Below are 27,101 nucleotides of genomic sequence, written 5' to 3'. Positions count from 1 at the left end.
CTTTTCCAAGGAACGACTAACCTCGGGCACAAACTGACCCAAACCTGCCAGGTTTTTCTTGCTCTTCGCTGAAAGGGTCAATCTTTATAATTAAGCATTGTCTAAGCGCCAGTCTACCGCGGGCAGTGACAGAATACTGTTGTTGATGTAGCCGAAATTGCTACTTGCTCGAAAAGAATGCATTCTATTATCCGAAAGGGTTGAACGGACTTTCTCTCGCATAATTATGCATAGCCAGTGGCAAAGCGCACAAAAGTCTCCATTCAAAATCCTTACGTTACGATTGAAATTATTTAATAAAGCTGTTTTGTACGAAAAAACGTTTTCTAAAATTATTCTTATTTTTGACCCTACCCCAATTTCTGTCCAATCATTTAGTCAGCTTGAGTAGTAAAAGTTATTCGACTTATCCAGGCGCAAAAATTGCCGGCTCCTCAGGGAAGGTTCGTAATGAGGGTAAAAATCCGAAGGTATATCCTTTTTCTCATAAAAACTGGCAAGTAAAAGACGCTCTAGTAGACGCAATCTAGACCCAAGTTTCATGGAATTGAGCCAGATAGCGGCGAATATAAGGCGACTGCATTAACCGTGGGTGGAAGATTACTTGATTGCCGCTCATTATGGAAAATTTATAAAAATCGATCAAGAATCCCTAGCCCTTTCTCTCTATAATGTGTATCCGCGCCGTAATCTTTTTTACGAGCAGCCTAATGGACTTGATTACCGAAACTTCCGAAAACCTGGCACGATTAAAGAAATAAGCCTTGATGGATTTTTGATGGGTTCCTCCTTCCATTTAACAAACGTTGTCTTCAATAACGTACATTTTATTGTTTAAATTATAAGTGACAGTATTATATGCCGTATCTACAGGAAAAGTACAAAGTTATAAGTTATGTTATATGTATATTTATATTTTTTTATTTATATATTTATATATATATATATAATATGTATATTATGCAATAATAATTATACGATGTAATAACGAGTTTTTTTCTTCGTGTTAATATCTCTAACACGATATTAAGGATTAGAAGCCAAGTCATGAGTTTAATGGCGTTCAATAGGAAGAATCAGGAATAGGATTATCCTATGAAGATAGCCACGAAAAATACAAGAATAAAGTCAATTGTCGAAAGCAGCCACGATAGAAGGCACGATAAATTGCTGTACGCAAGCAGATCTTTGCAATACACATTAAGAATGATTTTGGATATTCGTCAATCGTGCATACTGATATAGATCGTAGTTTGCCATTGTTCAGGTTGCATAAAGCCAAAATTTCTAATAAGTGCGACTTGTGCGTATCAGGCAAAGTGTAATAAACATCATCTTAGTCGACCAATGCAGAATAATCTTTTTTGTTTTCTTCAGCAGCCTGATCATACAGCAGCAGTCTAGCAACAATCGAAGAAAATAGAGCAGTAGTCCCGTGTCAAACTTAAACCTGTTCGATTTTCTTCAGCATTATGTACCCATAAACGTTTCATATCACTTTTTCTTATTTCATATCCAGCTTCATCATTTATCACACTGTTACCATGCTCTTTCCCCTCTTCCCGCTCATCCTGCAGCCTTCGTATCGTATCAAGTAATCGCATTTTGTTACTTGCTGAGGGGTAATTAAGCTTTTATTCTTTTATATTCGAATAAAAATAAAACTTCAATTATCGAATTGTACGTTGTCAGTATCAGCAATGGTCTCAGACGACAAAAATATATTAGAGAAATGTAAGAGCAGAAGTAATCAATTATGATTCTCAACATTTGAAATTAGTAAAAAAATAAGTTAATCTTTATATTTGAAACAAGCTTTAGGCCTATTTCAGTGATTAACGATAATGACAAGCAACTTAAACGTACAACTTCAACAATAATTCTTATGACATTAATATTAAAGAATACTATTTGTTGCCATTTCACATGTATTTTAAATATGAAGTTTAATGCTATATCCACGTAAAACTGTTCGATGCTTAGTTCATAAAAATAGCGACTATATGAATGCACATGTATTTTTGTGTTAATTATGAGTAAGTACTAATGTACTATAATGCATAATATGTATATATTTGGCGTGGTTTGTAAATTAAAAATTTCGCAATCTAAAAAGATATTACACAAACACCGATTTATTAATGCTGAAAATAAGTTGTTCGGATCCTTATCACTAAACGTAATTAATTTTAGAGATGATCAAATTGACGTGTTTTAAGCACAATGCATAGTATATTTTAAATTAAACACGAAGAAATGCTAACAACTGAAAAATTTAAACCAGAAAAAAGTGATAACACAATTATTAAATAAAAGAGAGCATTCAAAACTACAGCTAAGCGTAAAATGTACAGGAAAGAAAAAATTATCTCCTCCTATCCCTCTAGAAAAAGGCAAATTATTTACATTATGAGTTCTTAAAATATGATAATAACGCAATAACATATAAAGTGGTATTATTACGGTTCTTTAAAACAAGAGTGCCGTATTTTTGTTCTTAGAGAGAATTAAGAATTGCAGTGCTTAGTGATGGTATGATTTTTAAATAATTTGCATTTCAAGTTTCTCCGTCTTTCGTTAGCAATAAATCATCAATTAAAAATATAATTTTCCACAGTCTTATGTTTACCATCAGCCAATATTTCTTCGTCCTACTTTATCTTTCTCAAGATAGTCTTTTAAGTGTTAACGATAATACACTTTCATTTGAAAAATTCCTGTGGCTGCGAATTACTTAAGAATTATTGTAAGTTATACAAGCTGTGTGAATTTTTCTTTTTATTTAAAAATGCAACCACAGTATTTGATAAACTTTAAATTGGTCATAATGTAGCCACGCGCAAATCCACAAAATAACTATCATACTTTTATTTATGAATCAGCGTTAATCCATACCGTTCGTTCTCAGTTTTTCATGCATAAACCATCAATTCAATTTTTACATAGAAAATTTTAGAAATATTAAAAGTTCTTTTGAAAACATGTTTCTTCAATGGAATAAATATAACAATAGAGAATGAACGATTGCAGAACGATAGTTTGATACAAGAAAGGAAAATAAATAATAACGTATGCCTTAAAAGTTCTTGGTGTTTTTGTGCTGTTATACAGGCGGTAATGCCCACAATGTCGCCGTCTTATCTGCGGAAGTACTGAGGAACGAAAATTCTGTTGGATGCCAACGACCGGAAATAACTTTGTCTTGGTGCTGAGCAACAACCACACTAGGTAACGGCATCGTTAAATCTCCTGCAAATAAATGCAATATTTTTGTCTTTCCCCAAGTTTTTATGATATAAATATATTAGAACAAATATTACTTACCTTGTAGATCGGTAAGCACAAGTTTATTATCATATCCACCAGTCAGCAGGTAATATGCCGACGGAGAAAATCTTATGCTCCTGATATCTGCTGCGTGAGGCTTGAAACACTGCACGGTTCTACCACCACGAATATCGAAGAGGACGCAGCTGCTATCTTCGTGACCCGATACCAATAAACGTCCTGATGGATCAACGCAAAGCGCTGCGACTGGACTGCCAACCTGCAATGGAATCAAATTCTAATCAGAGACGCAATACTGCCTTTGCTCCGAATACAATTTATAAAACACCTGATAAAGATTCGATCCAAAGCAATAAAAAGTAGTGGTAGGATTAAATGTTCGTGCAAAAAAATTAAATCGAATTCTTATCAGATGTGAAACTAAAAATAAAATGCAAAATAAATGAAATATTATATTCATGATTTTATTAGGGTTAATAACGTAAAATAAGAAACTGGTAGGCCTAGCGTCAAAGCTAAAAGTGACCGTGAAAATTTAAGACTCACCCTGCTACCAGGTACAGTGGCAGGTGTGACCATATTCACACACCCCCTGGTTCTAAGATCCCAAAATCGAACAGTTTTATCCTGAGAGCCACTGACGAACATGGCTCCTCCCCAATTATATAAGGTGAGAACGTGTCCACTGTGGCCACTGAGCGCTTGGAAAGGAGTTCCAGTCGCACAGTCGGTAACGTAAATCTTGCAATCGCCAGCACCACCGCTGATAAGAAGACTGGATTTATTCGAGGTATCCTCCAGGAAGCACAGATCGCGCACAGTACCATCGTGCATCGTCAACTCAACCTCTTGGCCTAAAATTCAACACAGGTTATTATTATTTGGTCGATATACAAGGTAACAAACTTGACTAAAATAAGAGATTGAGAGCGGTTCAATTACCTTCAAGATTGGAGCTATCGGCATTGAAGCGCATCAGTTTGACGGTTTTATCATTACTTCCGGTTGCCATTAGCTGTCCATCGGGTGTCCAGGCGAGGCAATATATCGAGCCCTTGTGGTGTTTCGTTCTCTTAAAGAGAACCGTAGGCTGGTAAGTTTGATGGTCCTCCCTAGAAAACAGAATCAAGTGAAGCATGAAAAGCAGGTCATCAGTCAGGTTTCCTTGACTTAGAATCATAAAATGTCTGAGCAACTTTCATACAATATTTTTTCAGCCTTCTAATAACACATACATCAAGATCTAATCATGAGATTCGATTTCGCTCACGCGGGCCTTCTGGAAGAATCAAGGGAAGAGAATCATTGGGTTCTCAGGCGTCACTTTCATCGAGACCGAGTTTTCTCGGTGTTCCCAGCCATCATTTACCTGGTCTCTAATTAAACCAGATACACAGGAACCTGTGCAACAGACGAGCTTGGCGCATTTTGGCCGTGGAAACAAAGAGACTAAGATTAAGATTTTTACGAAGGAGAAAGATATACGAGGCTTTCTCGACAATTTTACGAACATTTCAATTAACAACATTTTCCCACCAGACCATGCTTTGTGCACGCCGACATCATATTTCCTATTTAACGACTAATAACTGTGCACTGTCGATCAGTTTGTTCGAAACGTCAAGAAAATCCAGAGAAAAATAACTAATAGTGCTTTTAGTTTTAATGAACTGTTAACTTTCCTAATATAGTGTTAATGTGAACATATAATACATGTCGACTCGAAAAAATCTCGTTAGTATTGCAATAGTTTTAACCAGTAACGCCACTTTTCTTTCAAACCCTTTTATGACTCGTAATTATACTTCTTGAACCAAATTAATCACAGCACATCATAAGCGTTAGGAATAAAACATATTATTAAGAAGCGAGCGTGCAATACCCCACTTATTCCTAATAATGCGTTTTGTTGCCTCACGTTGCTAGAAAATCTAAGGTGCATCTAACACTTTTTCCCTCCATTATCTAATTTGTATTGTTTTATGAATATTTACACAACCCATTTTTATTGTTAGTTATATGATCATTTTCAACAGCTACAATAAAAATATAATATAAATAGTATAATAATTAGCAATTTTATAAAGAATTTAAGATACGCGCGCGCGTGAGATGTAAATAGTCAAAATGGATCATGATAATCCAAAGGCAAATTACATCGAAAGCGTGGAGTAGAAAAGAGAATTGCAGTGGCGTTCACATTCGTTGACCATCCAGGAATGCTCCGTTTGGCATGAAGGCCTCCCTCGCTCGTTAAGTCAGCACACTTGCGTAAAATCAACCTATTCGCTATCATGAATTTAGAAGCATCTTTCCGTCTCTTCGCAGTCGATATTACTAAGAATTTGTGATAAAGTTAAGAGCGAGCGTTTAACCGGGCTAATTTATTCTTACGAGGTCCAGTTAATATCGGGGAAAACCTGGATTCGCGCGCTCTCTATATAATATTCAGGCTCGAATAGCGCAAACGACAGGTGTCCGTCAGAAAGGATGATTTCACACGGAAGTCTGTCGTTTCTATCGTTTACCCTAGCTACTACATTTGTATGTTACCGTCACGCTATTCCCTGTGTATTTGCTTGGAAGCCGTTTATGCCAAGTGCATTTATTGCCTTCGTAACTCTTATAGACGATGCTTTCTATTTGAACGCGGTAAAGTCATTTCTATTTAATGACCAAACAGTTCCAATGACTCGACCTTATATAATACACCAGAAAATTAATCCCTTACTTGCAGATCTATCGATGTCAATGATTAATATCTTAATTGGAGCAGTGCACTTAATAGTGAAAATAAGGTGAAAGAGAATATTTTCTGTAGGAGTTGGTAAATCACGTTGCTAATTATCTGCAGGACTAAACAAGTGGTATATAGACTTTTATACATAGACGATGAAATCTTTTAGCGAATAGACAAAACTTACCTTACATCATGGAGTTTGGGGTAAGCGCATATTCTAAGGGTTTTGGAGTTTGATCCTACGGCATATAATTTTCCGTGAGGATGAAATTCTGCACATCGAACAGCTTGTACATCTTCGAGTGCTGTGACCGGTACGAATCTCGGCCTGCCGCCATTACTGCTTCCGTTGCTGTTGTCGAGTTCCGGCCTCGGCTCCTGCTGTAAAAGAAAATATTCGCAATCAGCAACTCGATTGTAACGCATGGAGTTCAATTATGCGCTAACGCGCCTGGGCAATTAACGATAGTCGCGCGTGCGTGGCGTTTCTGTAGAAAAAATCAAAGTTCCGTTACTTGCGGAAAAAATCATTTTATACAGAAATCCATGCTTGGATGATCGTCGGTGATAAAAATAATAATTCATGTTTCATCGATTTTCTCATATTTTTATCAATCTCATTAATCAACTTTAATTTAAACTGCCTTCTGTATAAGACAGAATTTACAATTTCATTTAAAAAGCAAATTTGGATTTTGCAGACTTTGCAAGAAACTTGACTCGCTTTCTGCAATATATTCCTCACTCTGCGAAAAGTATGTTAATTTTTATTTAAATGCTAGTGTTTATTTGCTAAACAAAAGTATTTTGCGCATTGAGCAAGACTGCTAATTGTTTCGCAAGAATAATTTGACTAAATGTTTAACGCGGAAGCCAAGAGTGTCACTGCTCGCGGGACATAATTAACGTCATTGTTTATACTCTATTGTTCTTGCAGTACCATTGCTGCGAGGATCCTAAAAAGCCGCTCGCTGACCTCATCGTGATACGCTTTATGCAACACAGAACCAATTCGCAAATACCTAATTGTTTTCCACCATAATAATTCCTTTCGCAAGTCGATTACCTTTTAAAAGCAATAAGCATTCTCCTTCGAAAAAGACCAAGAAAATTATTTGTTCGGTCAACGAACCAGGCGAGAAAAAATTCTAAAAAGAGTAGAAAGTTATATCACGTTTCTATTTTTGAGCTCTGTTCACCTTAATAAATTCCAATTAGAAATTCGGCACTGTGATAATTAGACATAAAACTGAGAATGCTTGATTGGCTAATATGGGATAAATCACGATGTGCTGTTTCAACAGAGTCATTAGAAAGAAGGTATAGGTTGATATTATACCTTAACGATTTAATGTAAATAGAATCAGGATCATAAATTGGCTGTTTATGATTTAATTCTGCAAAACAATTAGCATAAATTTTTGCAGAAGCGAGTTGAACGATTTTCCAGCGCGAAAAATTTGGCGAATTCAAATCGAGGTTCAATTTGAGCCGACGGAATCTTGCACAAGTGGTTTGTCACGCTTTTACTTTCGGCTGGACAAGTTCGGTGGGCCAATTATCCCAAACGATGCCGGAGCGCATTAGCAAAGCAAATGAGAGTGCTATCTCCTGGCGAGGCATTTTTCAGTACACCGGTCGGTGGTCGCGCGGAGGGCAGCTCGCGTGCTCCGTGTCTATCGGTGCGCAAATCATCACTGCTCGCGCAATTTCATCTTTTTCAACGAAGCAGCGATCAAGAGAGCGGAAACTCTTCTCTCATGGGCTATCGAAATAAAATAGTAACAAGGTTAAAACGAGCTAGCCGAGGGAAATCTCAGCAGTCCCAAGAGAGTCCGTCGCAACTTTATTAATTCGATACCACTTCCATGATTTATCACCCGTGACGATTTTTCGATCCTCCAATACCAGACTATCCGGCCGATTTACAAAAGCAGCCTAATCGATTTAACGTGCTTTCGAGAATTACTCGCGAGAGAAATTCGAAATACATAGAACACTATAATGCAGAAATTTTATATTTCACGCGGTAGCCTCTTCCGAGATTAAACATCTGTTCTATTGCTTTGACGCTTGATTAGCATAACCGTAACCGAACACGCTTTATATTTCGATCAAGCTCTTGCCTATTTCATTCTACCTCAAAACAGCTGTGGAAAACCAAAGATTTATCGCAATAATATAAATAACTGCATGAATCTACAGTTTACTTAAGTGCATCGTGTATAAAAGCTTTTAAAAATAAGCTAATGTATCTTAAATAATATTAATCAATTATCAAGCGTTAGTCTCCAGTATTAGACTTATTTTATGTTTAAAATGAAAAAAATCTTATAACGCTTATGAAAGGCCATTTTACACCGGAGCGAAAAGGAAAATGAGATCGTACGACGGTTGTGTCGAGTAATGAAACGACTCACAGTTTTATTCACGAGTGCAGAGAACGAGGTCGGTGTAGGAGAGTCCATCGAAGATTCGCGAGCGACGTGATTCCAAGAAAACTCCACTAGTGGATCGTCGTTCTCCCGGTGAATTTAACGAGCCGTGAATAACACGATCGTAAGCCAACTTGAAGGAACAATGAATTTTGAAAGAAACCGACGAGGACTCAATTTCTCAAACAGCTAGCCGAACTTATATTGCTAATCATTGGAGCTAATTACTCTCTATGGCTTAGAAAGCTCGACTACGACGTTAGGTCATTTTCGCGAGCGAATGTTATATATAATAGGGAAGACTATAATTAATAATAGTGAACATATACTGTGCTCGAGTATTACAAGGTTTAAATGGTATATACGCGCATTAAAATCAGACAAATGCGACATGTGCCAGTCTGACGAATGGGAAAAAGGCATAGTCAAAAAGCGTGGAGACACAAAGAATTTCACAGACGATGAGTTTGGTTGATGCATCATAATTATCTGGGACATCCTCTCCACGTGACACGTGTCTAACCGACATTTTTATTACATCGCCCACTTTCGATGCATCCGCCAGAAAATTTAACTGCAGCTTATTAATGATATACGAAAAAATCAGCAATATATCTTACACTCATTTCCAGTAATTATATTAAGTTCAACTAGTTAACCTTAGATTAATAGTCGAAATATAAGTAGCAAACTACGGTAGACCGTAGTTGCAAGTTTTTATGAAAAATCAGTTGACATTTCAAATAATTACTTTAACTACTTGGAGTATTTTCTCTCGGGTCAACAAAAATGACAAAATCAAGTAAACGGTTTCAATGAAAACCTGTAAGTATATATATGGTAAAGCGTCACGCATCAAAGTTTTTCCAGAAAGAGGAAACAAAAGAAACGTGCGATTGGCATTCGTTGATTATTGAGAAACATATATGGGAGGGTATAAGTGCAAGTGTTTGGGAAAGTTGGTCCGATGGAAATGACTATTTTTAAAGGCTTTTGGAAAGTATATAGATGTTGTTCCATAGGAAGAGGCGTGTCTCACGCAAGCAGTGGACGTATCTCTGCCGGATGCCTCGAAGGCCTTCGTGCGAGTCTTCAATCAAAGATCGTCCTGGCGTGACAAAAGACGCGTGTCTATTCGAATGAACGACCAATAACCAAACTCTGGACCGTTTGCCAATTCTAATTTTTTACTTTTCGACAGGTTTAACGCTAGAAAACCGATAAGAGTTTTGCGCTCCACTTTCCACGATCAATTGCTCTATGCCACAATGTAGCGATAAGAGCTAAGCTCCGAGCCAGTTCAGTTTCACTTCATTAGAAGACGAGTCAATCCGCGTCGGAGTTTCACTCTTCGCGTAGTACCGGTTAAATATTGGGTTAATGCGTATTTGATTGCTTTTAGTCAATAATTTTATTTCGCAAAAAGAAATTCTTTTCCCATGTATCTATTTAATATACGTACGACTATAGCACCTGATAATTTAATAACTAGCTTTAATTCAGCGTGACTCGTATTTTCAAACGATAATTAATTTCACTTTTTAGAGGTTTCCAGAGACAGGGTTTATTCATGGTGCTGTCGTAAATAATTCCTTTCAAGCTGATATACATACGAGTTCATGTTTCTTAGAAATGAAACAAAATCATGTATCGTTCAAGTAAATGTTTATAGGGATATTTGACGGTTCGTTGGGATAAAAAAATTAGAATTATCGAATGGTGGAAGGTGTAGGGTATGGGTAAAACCGGTCAGACGATACATCTGGGTTATGGCATACTTTTTCGTAAAGTAATTTCGAACGAAAATCAAAGGTGTTCGTCGTACACCTTTACACGTATACTCTTGAAAGAGTTGTTCTGACGCTTTAACACGTGCCTACGTGATGAAAAGAAATCTTGTCGATTGTTGTGGAGTTTCACTACTCGAGCCCAAAATACCACTCTCATCATGCATGCAAAATCTCAAAAGCCATCATTATGGTACTCGTCTAAGCTTGTCTGCAAGCGTTAATTGGATACTAACTGAATTATTTTGTTCACAGATTTAGCATAATGAAATTAAAGATTAGAAATCTGAATTTCTCAAGTTTTAGGTTAGAGGAACGAAATCAGCAAGTGCCATTTTGTTTTTAGGAAAAAGTTGTAAAAACAGAGTCGTTATATTACGCATCAGTAGATCCGTCCGCGATGTCTACGTCAGTGGGAAATTTATTCCTCGTCTTTGGGATACTTTCCATTCTTTCTTTGCTGGTTCTCGATCTCAAATCACTCTCACGGTCGATGATCCATAACGAAAGAACAATATAAATATCCTATTTTATTGAAATAAACCAACCCAAATGACCCAATTTCGTTCAACCGTAATTCACACTCAGTTATATATTTCTATAATATCAATTATTCCTTCGCCATTTTTCCTACGTGGTGATTACTATCGTTGAGCTTTTGTTCCTTATTTGATTGTCAAAAGATAGTGAAAATAAGGTGTAAAAATTCAAACAATACCATTGAGTCAAATTATAACAATAGTGCACGATATGTCTGATTGTTGTAACAGTTCAAAATGTGGTAGAAATTGACCTTGGGGTCACAGAAAACGAGTAGTGCCACTTTCTATTACATACAGGAGACAGGGGGCATAATTACGCGTGCGATTACGTTGTTGGGTAAATGGTGGTTATCTTGACGTTAATTAGAAGCCTTTATGCCCAGCAACTACTCTCAAATTACATTTCTCGAATACACGTCAGGAACAGTGGACCTTTTCACAATTTTAATATTTGCTTCCTAGTCATTGCGCAAATACCGGAGATAAATTGTTCTTTTATTAAAATATTTCGCACTACAGTAGCATATTATTATCCATCACTACTCTACATAATTGTTACTTTCATACATAGAATTATTATAAAAACGACTTTTGGAGAAAAGGGAATAAAAGTTTTTTAACAGCCAGCAATCGAGAGGCTCCAGGAAGATATTTTCTTCTGGACCATTCCTACCTTTACTTTCTCCGCTTGTTACGGATATACTGTCCAAAGTGACAAGAAATTATGAAAAGTCAATCGGACATTTGAATGCACTTGCTGACTTTTACAAATCTCGATCCTTATAAGAAGCATTACGAAACATTCTAATATTTACCGGAAGTAGACTGCCCGTAACTGGCAAAACATTTGCTAAAAAAAATTCTAATTAAAAAATTTGTAATTAAATTAATTCAGCTAACATTAGCATTTTATGAAATTTTTTATATTCCGTAAGATTATACATATATTCGTATATGTGTATAAAGAAATATATGTTTATGATTTAATAAAATTCCTGACTGTTAAGTAGGTTAATCGTCCTCTGTAACATAAAAAACTTTTTCTTTCACTTTCCTTGAAAATCAAACGTTTTTGATCATTCGAATCAAATAATTCTTCTGTTGTTTGTAGCCATGTAAAGTAGCGCAGTATTATATTATGTTTACATAGTTTTGACACTAACTCTAAACAGCACTGAGTTATGCAATTTCGACAGAAAGACCCTGCCACTGCACAACAGTGTAGCTTAAAGAGTGTAATATACGATCGAATCGAAGAACAGTTCAGGTTATATTTGAATTCAGCAGGTTAGTGTAACTCCAAATTTTTTCCAAATTCAGCCAGACAACAGCTATCTATTGCACTTTCTCAATTTAATCGCAAACCTTGATGCACATTGCAAAATTCTATGATAAAGCAAACCAGTTTTACAAAAGAATTCTGTGCACCGATATTGATGAAAAGCTTGCTGATACATAAAAGACAGTCATTTATCACGATAAACAAACGTGTTTAAACTTAATTAGCATCTAATGTTGAATATTCATAAATAGGAAAAGGAATAAACGTTTTCAACAGCAGCTTCAGAATGAAATAATGGATTTGTTACTTAACGCAACTCGATTCATCTGTTAAAGAAGCATAAATTTAGTAGGTAATTAATTTATTCTAAAGCAAAGTGGCTAACGAAGGTACATAATATGATTATCCGTTGAACACTATTATTTTCTACTGCCTCCCTGGAATAAGAATAAAACACTATGACTTCCTATCAAGATAATTTTTTCATTGCAGGATACTGCCTCAGTTATGATATCTCCTCCAATGAATAAGAGCATTATTACAGCTACAAAGATCAATTACGGTGCTTACAGCGTCTACTTTTGCTTCACGCGATCGACTTTACGATACCTCCAGAATTAATTAGTTTTGATAATTGAAACTAACCATATAGCATCCTCGCCTTCTTCCTGGTTTTTCATTCGACCTGCTGCAACCTTTTTTATTAACCCTCTCAAAAGTGCTCGCAGCTCGACGCTCTTCGTTCTCAGCGTCCAGCAGATTCTCCATTGATCTTCGAGCTTGCTTGGTACATCCTCCGGTACTCTTTGGACTGTGTCCATGAAGTCGATTTCCGTTTTCATCGTGATACTCGTCCCATTCGCTAACCTCACTTCTGACATCTTCCAAGGATCGCGTTCTGCCAACGGAACAAGTGCAAGCAGGCACGCTACTTCTGCCAACACCACCAGAACTTTTCGCTCGACTTCGCGAATGATCTATCATCATCATCCTAGGAGACACTGCTACTGGCGATACCTAAGCAATTCCGACAAATTTTTCCTCCAAAATTGATTTCCCAACTATATCTTATCGAACAATCAATTTGCACAGCTCTTTCAATTCTCAATATTCTTTTAAATACAATTCTATAACCCTAGCTTCATATAAAAACCAAAATGATTCAGATATTTTTTTTAACGAAAGATTATACTGTGCAAGATTATTGGAAGTAAAAATTAAGAATTTTAAGGGAGAAAGAGTTTCGAAGGATTACCGGCGATACTTGTAGAGGCGAGATGGCCTGAGGTGGCGGTGGCATGGCATTTCTATAAAACGGAGCCAAGTAATAATAATCTCTGCTTTTGCTTGAGTTGGAACCAGAAAGTCTCGGTGGCATGTAATTATAGTCTGGTACGTGTGGTCCCATCCATTGTGCCACGGTTTCCAGTGGCACAGGGCGATAACAAAAGGAAGGACCTCTCGAGTTTAAATGATTCCTGTACATCGGAGGCCATGGTCGATGCTGTTTCATATCAAATCTGGGATCCATCCGTGGATCCAGAATTCTAATATCACCCATCTTTTCCTTCAGCGTGTGTGTTATACTTGAAAAATTCTACCCCTCCTTAAATACACGAAATATAAAATATTGCTTTTATTTCCTAGCCATGTCAAATACTTTAATTTACTTCTTTAGTTAAGTAAAATCTATACCGCGATTGTACGAAAAAGTTACATCGAATTTCAAGCAGGAAAGGCTAACCGATAAATTACAAGATTGTATAGCGTCATAAAAATTTCATCACTTTCACAAATATCAATGGCTCACAAAATTATCACCACTCCACAACACTTTCAAATTACTCTGCTTTATGAAGCACTTAAGATCGAATTGGACTATTGATCATTACATGAAATTTTACTGGACGGTAAATACATTGGAGGAAAAAACAAATTGCCGTAGCATCGTAACTATTTCACTGAAACCTGTAAAGTCAACAGACGTTAGGCTGAGCAGAAGTTGTAAAGTTTGATAAGAGAACGCGGATTACCAACGACTGTACTCAACTGAATATCGCGAAAGAGTGCGTGCTCGGTACTCCCGTCGAGTGACTTCGCTCCGTTCACAGAACCGACCCACTTCTCCACCGTTCAACGAAACGTTGTCCCTACCACTTTACTATAACTCATCCCTCGCTATTTCTACTACCAATCAATGCACAAATTACTACTTTCATTCATGCAATCAGATTTATGCAATAATTTGACCAAATATTCTTGCAATATATAAAAAACGACCCCCCCCCCCCTATACAAACGAGCAAATCATCACATCCTTATTGTGTTTCGTATACATTTTCTTGAGAAATCTCCTATTTACCAATAAGAGAGCCAATGAATACTTGGACAGTCTGTGTGGTCAAAGTAGAACGAAATCAGTTTTTAATACACGTACACAATTAGAAATGTAATTAATGTTCGACACAAAGGAGATGCATGAAAAAAGTCATTTTTCACTTTTCTGCTTTCACTATGCAACGACAAGCATATTTATAACAACCATGCCCATCTCTATCCAGCATCAATTTATTTGTAACGGATAGAAACCACGTTATTATTCACAGGAAGTGAGAACGACGACGGGTTTCGTGAACTTTTCAAAAGACTCTTCTTCTTTTTCTTCATTTAAACTCCATTACCCGATAATTATAACTATACAACCCTCATTATATAAGAAAAAAATGTGCTAATTATTACCGGGATCCGATATTCAGCCTGCATGAAAATGAACTTAATTACAAGCCAATTGTGTTTCTGCGTGTTAAAATTTCACATCGGGAAAATATTAGATTTCAAGGGATCGTCTTTTCTTATAGGGACACTCAACGCGCACGTGAATCAATTCAATTTTCCATCGCTGAGCGCTTTCTCTGATACGCTCCGTTAATGATTCCTCGCGACGCGGCAATTCGTTCTTTTTTCCTCTTTCTCCTTCTCCCGTTACTCTCCTTTCCTTCTATCATCTATAGAAAACGTAGATGTTCGGATTTCCTTTCGTTGAAAATGCGCAATTCTTTGGAAATAATAATCTCGACTATATATGGACCAACCGAGAATATTCACAAATCTATCCGTTGAAAGTAATCGAATATTTTTCTACAGACCGCAACCCTCTTTTACTCGCCATTCTTATGTACTAGTGAGTCTGCTTTCTCCGAGTCGAGATCGTTACGTAAAAATCAAAATTGCCCTTCTCACGCGTGAATAGACGAGAAATTACAAACTTTGTCCGATGAGCGGATTATAAATAGAAAATTTATTCAAATTCGGTGAATGTTTTTCTCGTTTCATATAAAAGAATAACCCGAGCGAAATATGTGCGTGACGCGTTGAGATAGACCTGCTTTCGCTGAAAACACTCGATATCATCTTCTTTATTACACGATCAATTAAGGAATACCCTACCAGGTGAAAAATCTTTTTTCTATAATGTCCATGGATATTTGTGTGCTTTCGTCTATAAAAATTGATATTTATTAACCGTTATGTTTTAATTACTTCGATAACAAAAACCAGACATTTATTAAACGAACAGTTTTTCGCAAGTTTTAATAAACACTTGAATTTAATGGGCATTACTCTTAATTAATGACTAAAGCAGCACGAACATCAGCTCGTTAAATTTATGATTTTATTAAGGAAAATTCATATTTTTTCAAATTTACTGCAGCTCGTTCGATAACGTATTGCAGATAATTCAGCTAATCGTACACCCTTTTACATTGTTAATTACACGATTTGTATCGATTTAATAAAAAAAGGACTAAAAGTCGAGTTTAAGGTTTCTAATAATATTTGTCTTAAATATTTGACTGGCTATATACGTTCTCTTGGTTCGTCAAATTGATTAAAAAGTCAATTGTTAGGATAAGGGAAGAGAAGTGAAATTTATATACGTATTTTAAAAGGCATATGAATACTTAAACCGGCAACACTTTTGCTTTTGCCAGGTGCATGCAGGATATTTATCAAGTTGAGAAGAAAGCTTAGTCGAATCAGCGCAAACTCATATAAACGAAACGCTTATCTGGCCCCATCGCTCGCGCAGCCTTGATTCGCGAGCCCCCACGTATTACAACACGTTACACGGAGACCTAATAACTTTTGCTTTCTCGCTTTGCACGCTCCGAGAGCAAACGGCCGACCGTCTCTGAGATTATCACTGGCGATTCGGCAGGAAAGCGAGGCAATTTTCACTCTACGTACCCTAGCACACTTTTACTTAAAGCAATTGTACAATATTGATCGGAAAGTTGGAACAGCTCGTTTTTTTAGACAGACTATTATTAATATCGATTAGCCGCGTGATGATTTCACGAAATCTTCTCGATAATGATAGGCGAATCCATCATATATATATAAATATACTATTATATACTTTTCCCGATCGGTTCGATCCGATCGAGATCGAATTTGTCGAAAATGGGTCGAGATGCAATCGAGGTGAGACATTACGATGATGGTTGATCCGTATGAGATAGCTATGAGCACTCCGGAGAAAGTATATCGTGCTACGCGAAAAGCAAATTGGCGTGATCCGGCTGCGTGAGTATCATTCTGCTACTCTATCGTGTGAAAATTACTTTCTTATCGTGGTGTCACCTCGCCAAGAAGCAAAACAATACAAGTTTACGGGATTTGTTAACGGTGAAGGTCTACAAGAATGTTGTACATCGTGATGATCATCTCATTGACACGAAGAGCGTTTCACCTATATCTTGGTTCGTGTGTAACTCATGATCGTGAAAGTAAGGATAGATTTTGTTTCTTTCGAGAAACATTTGTTCAACAAAATCTTATTAAGCATAGCACGACTGATTTACAAAGTGGCTTATCTTCCTTGGCTGTTACCAACGTTAAATATTGTTTCGTTAAATGTGGTCCGATAAGGTCTGTCCACACAGGTTGCCTTTAAGCTCCAGACCGTTTTTATGCTCAGTGCACCGTATGGTAATTCGTTTCCTGAATTATTACGGTGGTTGTCCGATCGTTACCTACTTTTTCCCTGTAATCCTGGCTTTATTTTAATGCCGCTGCTATTAACAGAAGATGCGCGCACGTGCCACGCAGAAAATATTCCGAGGTTGCCGGTACGGTTGTCGGAAGAACAAGATCCGTTAACTCATACTTCCTTATGTCCAATCCTTGCATCCTCCAAATTGGCTCATTTCATCGAATAATTGAGAATCCACAATAAGGTTTAATTAAATTTACATTTTATTAAGGTTAAAGTAATATATTTTCATTTCAAGAATTATATTACGTTTCACCAGTTTAACCTTTTACGAACGATTCGCGAGCGAGGGGATGAAAATGTTAACGACTGGTTAGGTGAATGGGCGAACGACAAAACGTGCACTTTAATCAAAGGGTAATGAAACTTATCTTGAAGTTTTTTGAATGTGCCGGTGCAGGTAGAGCAAATGACTAGTCTGTTGACGCGTGAACCATAACGTAACCTGTTGTTCCGCCTTTAAGAAAAAATACTCCACGTAAGTACATGGGACTTACGTATGTCGTACCGGATTTTCGCACGCATAACACGTAAATAAGGTATTTGAGTGACTAATGTCAAATTCAAAGGTTTCCTGTACACTATGGAAAATTGATTTGGTCACATTTCAGATAATTTCAGTCTAGACTTTCTTAACAGTTTTTATGCAGGGCCTGCTTGTACTTAAAACATACCAGAGCTTCGATCCAATGATACGTGTAGAACCATTATATTTATAATTGATATTAAATTTTTTTATAAGACATTTCGAAACTTTTTACTTATTAGCATTCGGAAAGATCGTAGGCAAAAGTTGATACACCTAATAATTACGTAGGTAAACATTAACGATTTCTTAAATACGTGCTGTTTTTTTTTTATGGCAAACCTTAACTATTACACTATCATAGATACCGGAAACATAGGTACTATGGGTGCCCAAGAGCATCCATAAATCACTGAACTATTTAAAATGAAATCGATTATTATAATTGGTATGCTTGCCGCTACGTGGCGGTAACAGCAGAACGATTAAATTTCCTATAGTGTACGTTTGGCACAATACTTTACTTAAGCTATTTATCTTCTTCCCTAATAATCTATTTAAACAAAAACAAAACTTTTAAGTGACCAGCCTGTTGAACGTAGCCCGGTTTATAAATTAATTGAACAAAGTGAAATTTAATATTCTTGCTCGCGGTAAATAATTGGAGGAGAGAAAGATTTATGAGTTGAAGTTTTAGCGCAAAGAATTTACAAGAAAGCGGAGGAAAGTTGGATACGCCTAGTCGAATTCGTTTGAATCATAGCCTACGTTCTCCCTGATATAAATATTCTATTTCCAGAAGTTGATTTGCCGGAGAGTTTATTGAAAAGCTGGAATAAATAGATAAGCATAAGAGATGGTATTTGGCTTGGTTGATTGACAGATAAAAGTTGTATGTAACGTGATCTAGTTTTTATACAACGGGGGCAATTGATACGTTCTAGGAATCGCACAATGATGAAAGTCTCGGCGGATAAAATACGTCAGCACGGTTGGTAATAAACTACTGGAAAGTGGATAGAGTGAACGGCGAGTTGCATATTTACCGACGTGCAGTGTGGAAGAAAAGGAGAGTTGTGAGTCAAAGATCGGTAGACTCCTTCCTTACCAGCTGATACAGTAAGAGAATTTAAATAAGAGCTTAAATATATTTTAAGATTTGATGCAAAAGATTGTGTCAATTATCTGTATTTTTTTATATATTTTTTAATTTATATTTATACATCCGCCCATTATTTTGAATTATTGCAATGTTTTGAGATTTCCTGTAAAAAAGAATATACGATTCATACAAATGGTTACTTTACTGTCAATAGCACGTTTGTAATAATAAAGATACAATTGAGTCAAGAAATAAGATCTTGGTTTTAAGCTAACTTAATGATAAACACCATTGTTATTTAGATCCGCTTTTGTTTTCATTTGGTAAAAATAATAGAAAATTAGGTCATATATTTCATTTTTAAAACAAAAAAGAAACTTTATCCATTTTCTATCAATTTTATTTTTGAAAAAATAAAATCAGGATTTTAGATCTCGTTTTGCATTACCGTAAGATTTCTCGATTAAATTTTAGAAGGCATTTAACAATTTCTGAAAAATGCAATGAAAAAGAAGAGAAGTAGAAGTGAGAGATTTACTGCAAGAACATCCTTTACAATCGAAATGCAACAATTTCCAACTTTCACAAATTTCTAAACAGTATGAGGATTCTTTAATCCCATTAATCTGTAAGTAGTTCGTCGTCTGTGAATTATTCTAAAGCGTATTTCCTTAAGTGAAAACAAGAATTAAAGTTGAAACGACGTTTTGATGGTAATGCGGGATGCAAGATTCCGATCTTATACATTTATACAGACGATTGAGTTACGAGGGTAAGTTTATAAAGTAAAACACACACAGCTTTCTGCTCGAGCCATGTGATGGTATCTTTTTCCACTTAAGAATCGAGGCCCATCTTGGCGTTTGAAAGTCATCGTGATCGAATGGCAGATGGAAAATTCAAACAGAATTCCTGGCTTTTTTATGATTAGGTAAAGCGAGTAATACACTGATTTTCAGCTTTGCAATAAGAAACTATACACCAACATCGTACATAGCTTCTAATATGAGTCCACTCTATATCAATTGGTGAAATAAAAAAATTTAATTGCGTTTCGATTTAAAGTGACGTAAAAATTGTATAATGGTAGGTTATTTTCGTAAGTTTCTAGGTATGCAGACGGCGCCAACAACCACGTAAAACTCCATGGAGGCAGGTCAATTAATAAAAATTTATGCGCGAATACAAATTACATATAACGCGGTGTACCACTGCGGTCTTAATTGCAGCAACGACCAGAAAAAAAGACGCGTGCATATGCTGTCTTGAAAAGGAGGGAAAGAGAGAGAGAGAGAGAAGTAAAATGCCAAGGTTCAGCAGCACTTATCAAGAGTACCAAAGAATGAGTCACCGGCTTTTCTTCTCAATGCTGAACACTCGCGATCGAACTTGACACAATTCCCTACGATTATACAGAAACCACCAAGAGAGATGCCTGAATGCATATTAATTCTCTACTAGCAAGACACGCGAGATTGAAAATTGTCAGTTCCTTACCAAAAACTCCAAAGAGTCCAGATTTTCTTCGGGAAGATTTCTAAATTGTTGAGACTTCCATATTAAGTGGGAAATTGGCTTTTTCTCGAAACACGGCATATTTTTCATCATGAAACCGATCGAAGCGAGCTTAGGCTGAATTTCGCCAGTAAAATGGTATCGACACTATTGGCTACTAGCAAATACTACAATGTAATTGAGAGAATAATGCGGAAGGTAGTTGAATCACACAAGATGAAGAAACACGCCCACGTGCGGGGCGTTGTGCATCAAACTAGCAACTAACCGTATGACTGATAGAATGACCCCACCAAGTTAAATAAAGTGGGGGGCAACAATCGGAGGTTTCCCGTCTAAGAAGCTTACGAAACCATACCTCTCGCGCTCTTACTTAGCGCCAGGCTTCACGAATCAGAAGACAACTTTCCATTTCTACCGGCACGCGACTCGCTATTATATTCTTCCCAGCGCTCCGCAGTTTCGGCCAAAACCACCACTTTCTCAATTATAACCACTGCCATCTATCTCCCTCAGCCTGAGAAACTCCGGCTACACTATACACTCGCGAAAATCACAAATTTTATTCAGAGATCCCCCAGAATAGCATTATAAACTATATATTCCTACGTAGAGTTCAGTACTTTCAACTCCTTGCTGTTTTTAGATAACTTTCTCCGCATTGTCAGCAAGCGATGTCGTTGTGAAGTTTATTGTGCTCGTTTCGCGTCAATTATGGCAAAACTTTGCGGATAAAAAAATTTATCCAATTGAAAGGATTCGAGATGAATCGAGTGTTAAGTCGTGGAGAATTGGATTTCATGATTGAAATTCGTCCGTAATGCTGCTCGCAATGATGAGGTTGAAATGCGGAGTTGTCCGTCATGGAAATGACGGGGATGAAGAACTGGAGGATGGAAGAAGTTTGGATTGGCGTGAGCGTTTCCGGTTTGGTGTTACGTTTACGGATTGACAGAGGGATCGAAGGCACGAGCGTGGCACGCTATGCACGGGTCAATCGGTACCAGGCACACACGCTTATATATGCGTCAATAAGGGCCAATTTTTGCTAACGGTACCAGAACCGATCGGTCGATCATCTCGTACGTCGTAGCGTGAGACGGAACGGTATGTGCGGCTCGAATCGTTCGTGCTCGTCGACCGCAAAGTCTCCCATGTAACGCATTCTAAGCGCACGTGCACTTAGCACTCTGCGGAAGTGAATTCTTCCAACATCGTGTATATACTATTTAGAAAACTCCATCTTCCACTATTACCTTTTACACTTGCTTATAACAATCAAATTCACACGTTGCCTTACAATCCTCTTCCGGAGTTCGCTTAATGCTTAAACTTCTCTTATTATTGTTGTATCGATGAGCGTGTTATGCCCTTTTTAACGAGGGGATAAACGAGGCGAGCCAACCGACTCGAAGCGTAAAATTTCAGTCAAATATCTTCCGCTTCCGCTACACGAAAAATTGCTATCTTCGCGCGATTGTGCAACGAAATAGTCGACCGTGATATAAGAAAGCTCATTGCATTGCAGCAATAATGCCATAATTCATTATTTCCGTGACACGTAACGAATATCGGTGAGTCACGAGAAAAAAGTCGTATGTACCGATTGTATGCATTTTTATGTTAATTTACTTGTAAACCGCAACTGCTCCGTTAAACAAACCATCGGAGTTTATGCCATAGTGTTTTGAAGAAATCACTGAAACAATGCTATTCCACTAAAACCAATAAGAAGGATAACATCGTTTTGAAATAAAGAATCAGATAAGATGTCAATTTTTTTCTGCTATTTTGCCAAAGCTATTGGTATAATGGCTGTTGTTTTCTTAAACTTTTTCTATCTGGCAATCATTATGACGAAATAAAAAAAACTTGAATGTTAAACTGCACAAATCGAGAGCGTTTGGCTGTATAGAAGTGGGTAGGAGTGGTCTTGTCATGTAAGGAAAAAACTGTCAGAGATTAAAGTGAATTAATTTCGTGATACAGACTATACACGTTTAAATCTCTGCGTCTAGTATCCATATCGAGTTAACGAGTGGGTCGCGAAATCCGACCTGTTCGCGTAATTTTTGTTTATAAAAAAAAAACGAAAACACGATAAAGCGGAGGCAGACCATCGAATAAAATTTAACAAGTGCTTGATATAAACGTCTGAAGTTGAGAGTCAAAGATTTGGCGGCCAAATCGAGTCGAAGAGTGGGTGTGAGCAGCTCGCATGAATTCAGTTTTTAAAGAAAAACCAAAATACGTATTATTTCGAGGAGACCAGATGATTGCATCTAGGAAAACGTGAAATGAGTAGTGCGCAGGTGAGCGTAGGCCGTTCATGGCCGAGTTTGCGTGGGCTTCACCTGCAATAATCGAGAGTTTCAGGAAATGCGCGACAAACACTACTCGCCTGCCGGGCAAAACAGCTTATACGTGCAACATCATAGTATCGTATGGGACAAATATACTAGAAGCGCACTAGACTCAGGAGAATCTTTTTAAATTCGCATATTCACTTTATTACAAAAATACAAATTATATAAATGCAAAATATAATAAATTAAGAATTTCGATCAATGCAGAGATAAATGGAAATTTTAAATCGATACAATTTTACATTTACTCTAACAAATGAATTTATGCGTATAAATAAGATTAGAGTGTTTGAATAAAATAATATTCACAACACACACACTGGCAGAATATACGAGAAATAACTATTAAGAAAGTTGCAACTGTATAAAGGCTGTGAATAGTATTACAGCACGAAGATACATCTTGCATACATTCCACAGCAGCTGGTCAGATTTCGATAAGAAGCCATTGAAAAAATCACTCTACTGTACTGGAGCTTCTATACGTTTTCATAATGTGGCCCCAATGATGACTGGCGTGCGATACGCTCATGCTTTACACGGCATACCGATGACGTCATCCTATATAAAAGCATCGTTAGGTAGTAAACCATGTGCAAATGTACCCTAGCCGATGCAACTACCTTACAATTATCCGGTCGTACGCTGACATTTGAAAATATCCAAAGGTTATGAATATCTTTGAAATTATACCCATTCAAAAACCAGTTTCTGCAATACTCATTTATATACCTGCAAGTGTCGCAGGACTATTACTTATTGAAGATTGTAATCTACATAAACAAAAATAGAGATCGTTCCTCATTTGCCAGTGACACGTAGTCTAGCTTACACATGCATTTAAATTGAGAAAATTTATTTCCCCATACTTCAAGGCGCGTGTAAATTGACTTACTTTTATTTAATCGAGGTCACTTTCCTGTAGATCATAGAAGCCGCTCAACGGTAAAGGAATGAAAAACTGCATCCATAAAATTCAAGTCAAGCCAGTACTTGCATCGCTCGACAGTTGCCTCAATAACTCGATTGCGTGCGCTGACATTCAAAGTTTGCGAGGAACCACTGTATATTTTAGACTTTCCCACGCTTCGCGGTATTTGTTCGCTATCTCCTAACGAGTCATGATCATATCCCATATCTTTGTGTATTTCAACTTATTTCCCTTTGTACTGCTCGAAAGTTGTTTAACTAGCACAGAATGCGTTAAGAGTGGCAAACGCGAGAAAGACGCTTTGGTGAATTTCAAAAATAGCAAACACAATTCTCGTTAGAAAGCTGTTACAATGATGTATGTTTGTTAAATTCTTAGTAATTGTTTAATGGCTTCTGATGTATTTTACTCTTATAATAAAACACAATGTGAAAAAAGTTGAGTAATTAGTCAATCGTTTTAAACATTAAGAAAATTTCTTGAATGAAAAAAGTATCATAGTGGTGATTTCCTTGTAGTTACGGAAAATCATTTGTAAATTACAAGATTTGTGAGATAAACGGAATAGCTTAAAATATGACTACAGCTAGAAAGTGGAGGATTCATAATAGTAATTATCCAATTTACACGTTAATAGTTGTTCGTGCCAATTATTAAAGAAGCGTACCTCTTCAGTTCCATATGAACTTTCTTCCCAGATAGGATCATCCCACCCACCGGATGACCCGGAAGACCCTCTTCGGCCTGGGTCCCATGAGTTTCTTTTTAAATTGTCTAACGAATCCGTCGACAATCTTCTTCTGTCGTAGGAGCCTCTTCTTCCAGACAGAGGCGCCGTGAACTTGTCCTTCTTAATATTTCCATTCAAGTCACTGCTCAAGGTCACATTTAAGTTAGTCCTGAGGCTACCACTAGATCCAGCCAGACAGCTCTTTAGGTTTGATGTACTCTTAGCTTTCAGATCACTGGCAGACATATCGAGGCTACTCTTGAAGGTCGAGTCAGGTGACGTTGAAAAGAGACTCGTAATATTATTTCCAGAGTCACGCTTGATCGGTCGTGGCAAACTCGTCATCGACTTGGCTACGTAGTCACGTCTTAAAGGTGAGTTGTAGCTAGAAATGGTATCCTTTTTAAGACATCCCATGGATCGTCCAATCGGGTCCCTTCTTAACAACGGACCACTGATGGTATTGGAATAAGAATCCCTTCTGGGATGATTAATTGCACTCAGTGATGATCCTAAAGGGTTTGATCTCAAGGTGTTAGGAAAGGTCGATGGATGAAAATCTCGTTTCGGCGGAGACATTGGTAATCCAAGGGATCCTCGTCTACCCGGTGAAGTTGAATAACCGTATCCATCTCTACGACCAATGGAATCTCTTCTGGTTTGTTGACTATTCCCAAAAGAGCCTCTGCGATTCCAACAATTCTCCTTTGAATGCTTACCATGGATGTCACAGCATCTATCAATTTTTGTTTCCAATTTTACAAATTCCGGACACTGATGCTGCTCCAGTTTTACATCTTTAAAAAGTGCTTCCAGTCGCTTAATAGCTGCTTGCTGATGCGTGGCACTCGACATTTTCAGTAATTACAATATCAGATCAATTTTCATTAACTATAAAAATTTGTTTCAACCCTTTCTCGTAGAGTCTTCTTTAATTATATATATATATATATATATATCGAACCAAATTTGTCCACTACTCACAATACACGCATAAAATTACTTATGCAAAGATTCATGTACAGAAAATTAATGCATGTATCAGCTTGCGCAGTTTTCTCTGCTCTAATAATTTTTCTGCGAAACACCTACGTGCTCTTCTTTACTATCATCGTTATGTCAAACTCAATAAAATTACAGGTGACTGAGAAATGATCAAATAGACACGATGTTTTATAAATTTCCCTGTTATATTGTAGAAAGTGAGTATTACAAGCTTCTAATATTATCACTCTATGTACAATCTATCAATAGCACCAAAAAACGATTTTTCTTGTGAAAATTTATGTTTTTATGTTGAAAAAATCAAATGGTAAGCACCAAACATAACTAGGAAGCAGGAAGAATGAGGACGACAGGCTGCAGCGACGACACGCGAGTAAAAGAATCTTGCGACGGAATCCGTTCACCTCAATAACTTCGCGACGAGTCTTTTAATTGTTATACGGTTGGTGGTTAAGCGTGGTGGGAAAGCGAGCGTGACTACATGTAAACTCGTGTGCGCCTTAACACACGTCTCGTGAGGTACTGGGGCCTCCGCTCTGCTCAAGGAACGAGAGATACCCGAAGCCGCAAAGGAGCCACGCAGATCCCCACCAGAGTAGGCCATTCGTAAAGGCGAAGACTCCATATTAGGTTAAACCTTATGGGTTTTGTCGCGCGAAAAAGCGAAAGAGCACCGATACGACCCTGACACGTCTCTTGTTCGTCTGACCACTTCAACATTTGCAATTCTGGAGACCATTTTCCCGTTTACCACTATCCTTGCCGCCCCGTAAACGTACACCATCCAATGTCGTCCTATCTTTCGAGAACTCACTGAAGCTTCTCTTACGCAATATTTATCAGAACATTGACCAAACATAATACCAGAGAAACGTATTTTCCTATTTTTGCCTATACATACAATTGATTTGGTCAGAGAGACACCTGCAGTTTCTTCTTCTGATCATGGACGCCAAAATGACACGCATATCAAGCTATTTCCAGGTGGCTCCATTTGGTAAATTACGCAGGACTGAATCACGTATAAATTTGCAATTTTAATAAATTTGTATAACAAAGGAAACTGACGGCTTCCATATTATACTTGCATAATTTTGGAATTTTTGTAGGCCATATAAGTCTTTGTATATCCTTGAATGTACAAAGCTACTTTGCCGCTGGATTACGCAACCTCGAAATGCTTACAAATTTTAGCGAGACACCTTATCGCCCAAATTTGTGCAGTTGGATTATCTTCTGTCGTCATCAGTCGTTAGACCTTTCATTGATAAAACTCGTAAAGAATTGTGTTCGTGACACTGTTGACCCTGGAAGCTTTTTTCCAAACTCATTTCTTCTCGACCTTTGCGTAATTTTAACAGAAACTAAATTTATCGAATCTTCCCAATTTGGGAAGATACCATTTTTAAAATTGTTTATTTATTCATTGATCCGTAAAAAATAATGAACGCTCGATGGCTTACTAACTATATAGGAGTACCCAGTAGTGAATGACTCATGAGGCTCGAAGCAAACACATTGTGTCACGCCGATTTTTAGACGTTCTTCGTTTGTTATTAAATTCTTTTCAGGATTATGTAATGATTTCCTAGATTTATTTAAAATGATCGTTTAACTCTTTATTATTATAATTTTTACTGAAAGTGATATTGGCAACAAGATGATAAAAGGATAAAGACTGTTATTTAAGTTTGATGAGATTCAAGTATTTGCTCAGGTTTTATTGAGTGCAGAATTTTTGCTGCATTTTACAATCACCTACTTTACCGACATACTAATAATTACAGCGCCTTCTG

General features: G+C 37.1%; 2 protein-coding genes across 3 annotated transcripts in view; both read right to left on the bottom strand.

Annotated features, from left to right (window-relative positions):
* Positions 1–819: 819 nt before the first annotated feature.
* Positions 820–27,101, bottom strand: part of LOC136785717 (WD repeat-containing protein 47) — a 45,106-nt gene continuing 18,824 nt past the window's right edge. Inside the window, exons 7-11 of the mRNA XM_066746944.1 lie at positions 6,213–6,409; positions 4,231–4,400; positions 3,835–4,142; positions 3,325–3,547; positions 820–3,249 (exon numbers count right to left, since the gene is read on the bottom strand). Coding sequence (XP_066603041.1) covers positions 3,104–3,249; positions 3,325–3,547; positions 3,835–4,142; positions 4,231–4,400; positions 6,213–6,409 — 1,044 coding nt within the window. The 3' untranslated portion in view covers positions 820–3,103. The remainder of the gene's footprint in view (positions 3,250–3,324; positions 3,548–3,834; positions 4,143–4,230; positions 4,401–6,212; positions 6,410–27,101) is intronic.
* On the bottom strand, positions 22,915–25,993 carry LOC136785718 (uncharacterized). Of its 2 annotated transcripts, XM_066746947.1 has the most exons (4): positions 24,238–25,993; positions 23,535–23,827; positions 23,263–23,412; positions 22,915–23,200 (listed from the first exon to the last, which is right to left on the bottom strand). In XM_066746947.1, exons 1-2 carry the CDS (start codon positions 25,153–25,155, stop codon positions 23,789–23,791), a joined length of 957 nt encoding a protein of 318 aa, XP_066603044.1. In that variant the 5' UTR covers positions 25,156–25,993; the 3' UTR covers positions 22,915–23,200; positions 23,263–23,412; positions 23,535–23,788. The 2 variants fall into 2 exon arrangements, with proteins under 2 accessions (XP_066603044.1, XP_066603042.1); XM_066746945.1 differs by having other exon boundaries at positions 22,915–23,412.

This window comes from Prorops nasuta, unplaced genomic scaffold, assembly GCF_024137725.1.
Source record: "Prorops nasuta isolate Cenicafe-Biocafe unplaced genomic scaffold, Cenicafe_Pnas_1.2 PNAS00003, whole genome shotgun sequence".
NCBI lineage: Eukaryota > Metazoa > Arthropoda > Insecta > Hymenoptera > Bethylidae > Prorops > Prorops nasuta.
The sequence above is the reverse complement of the archived record's forward strand: the minus strand, read 5'-3'. Positions and strand labels throughout refer to the sequence as shown.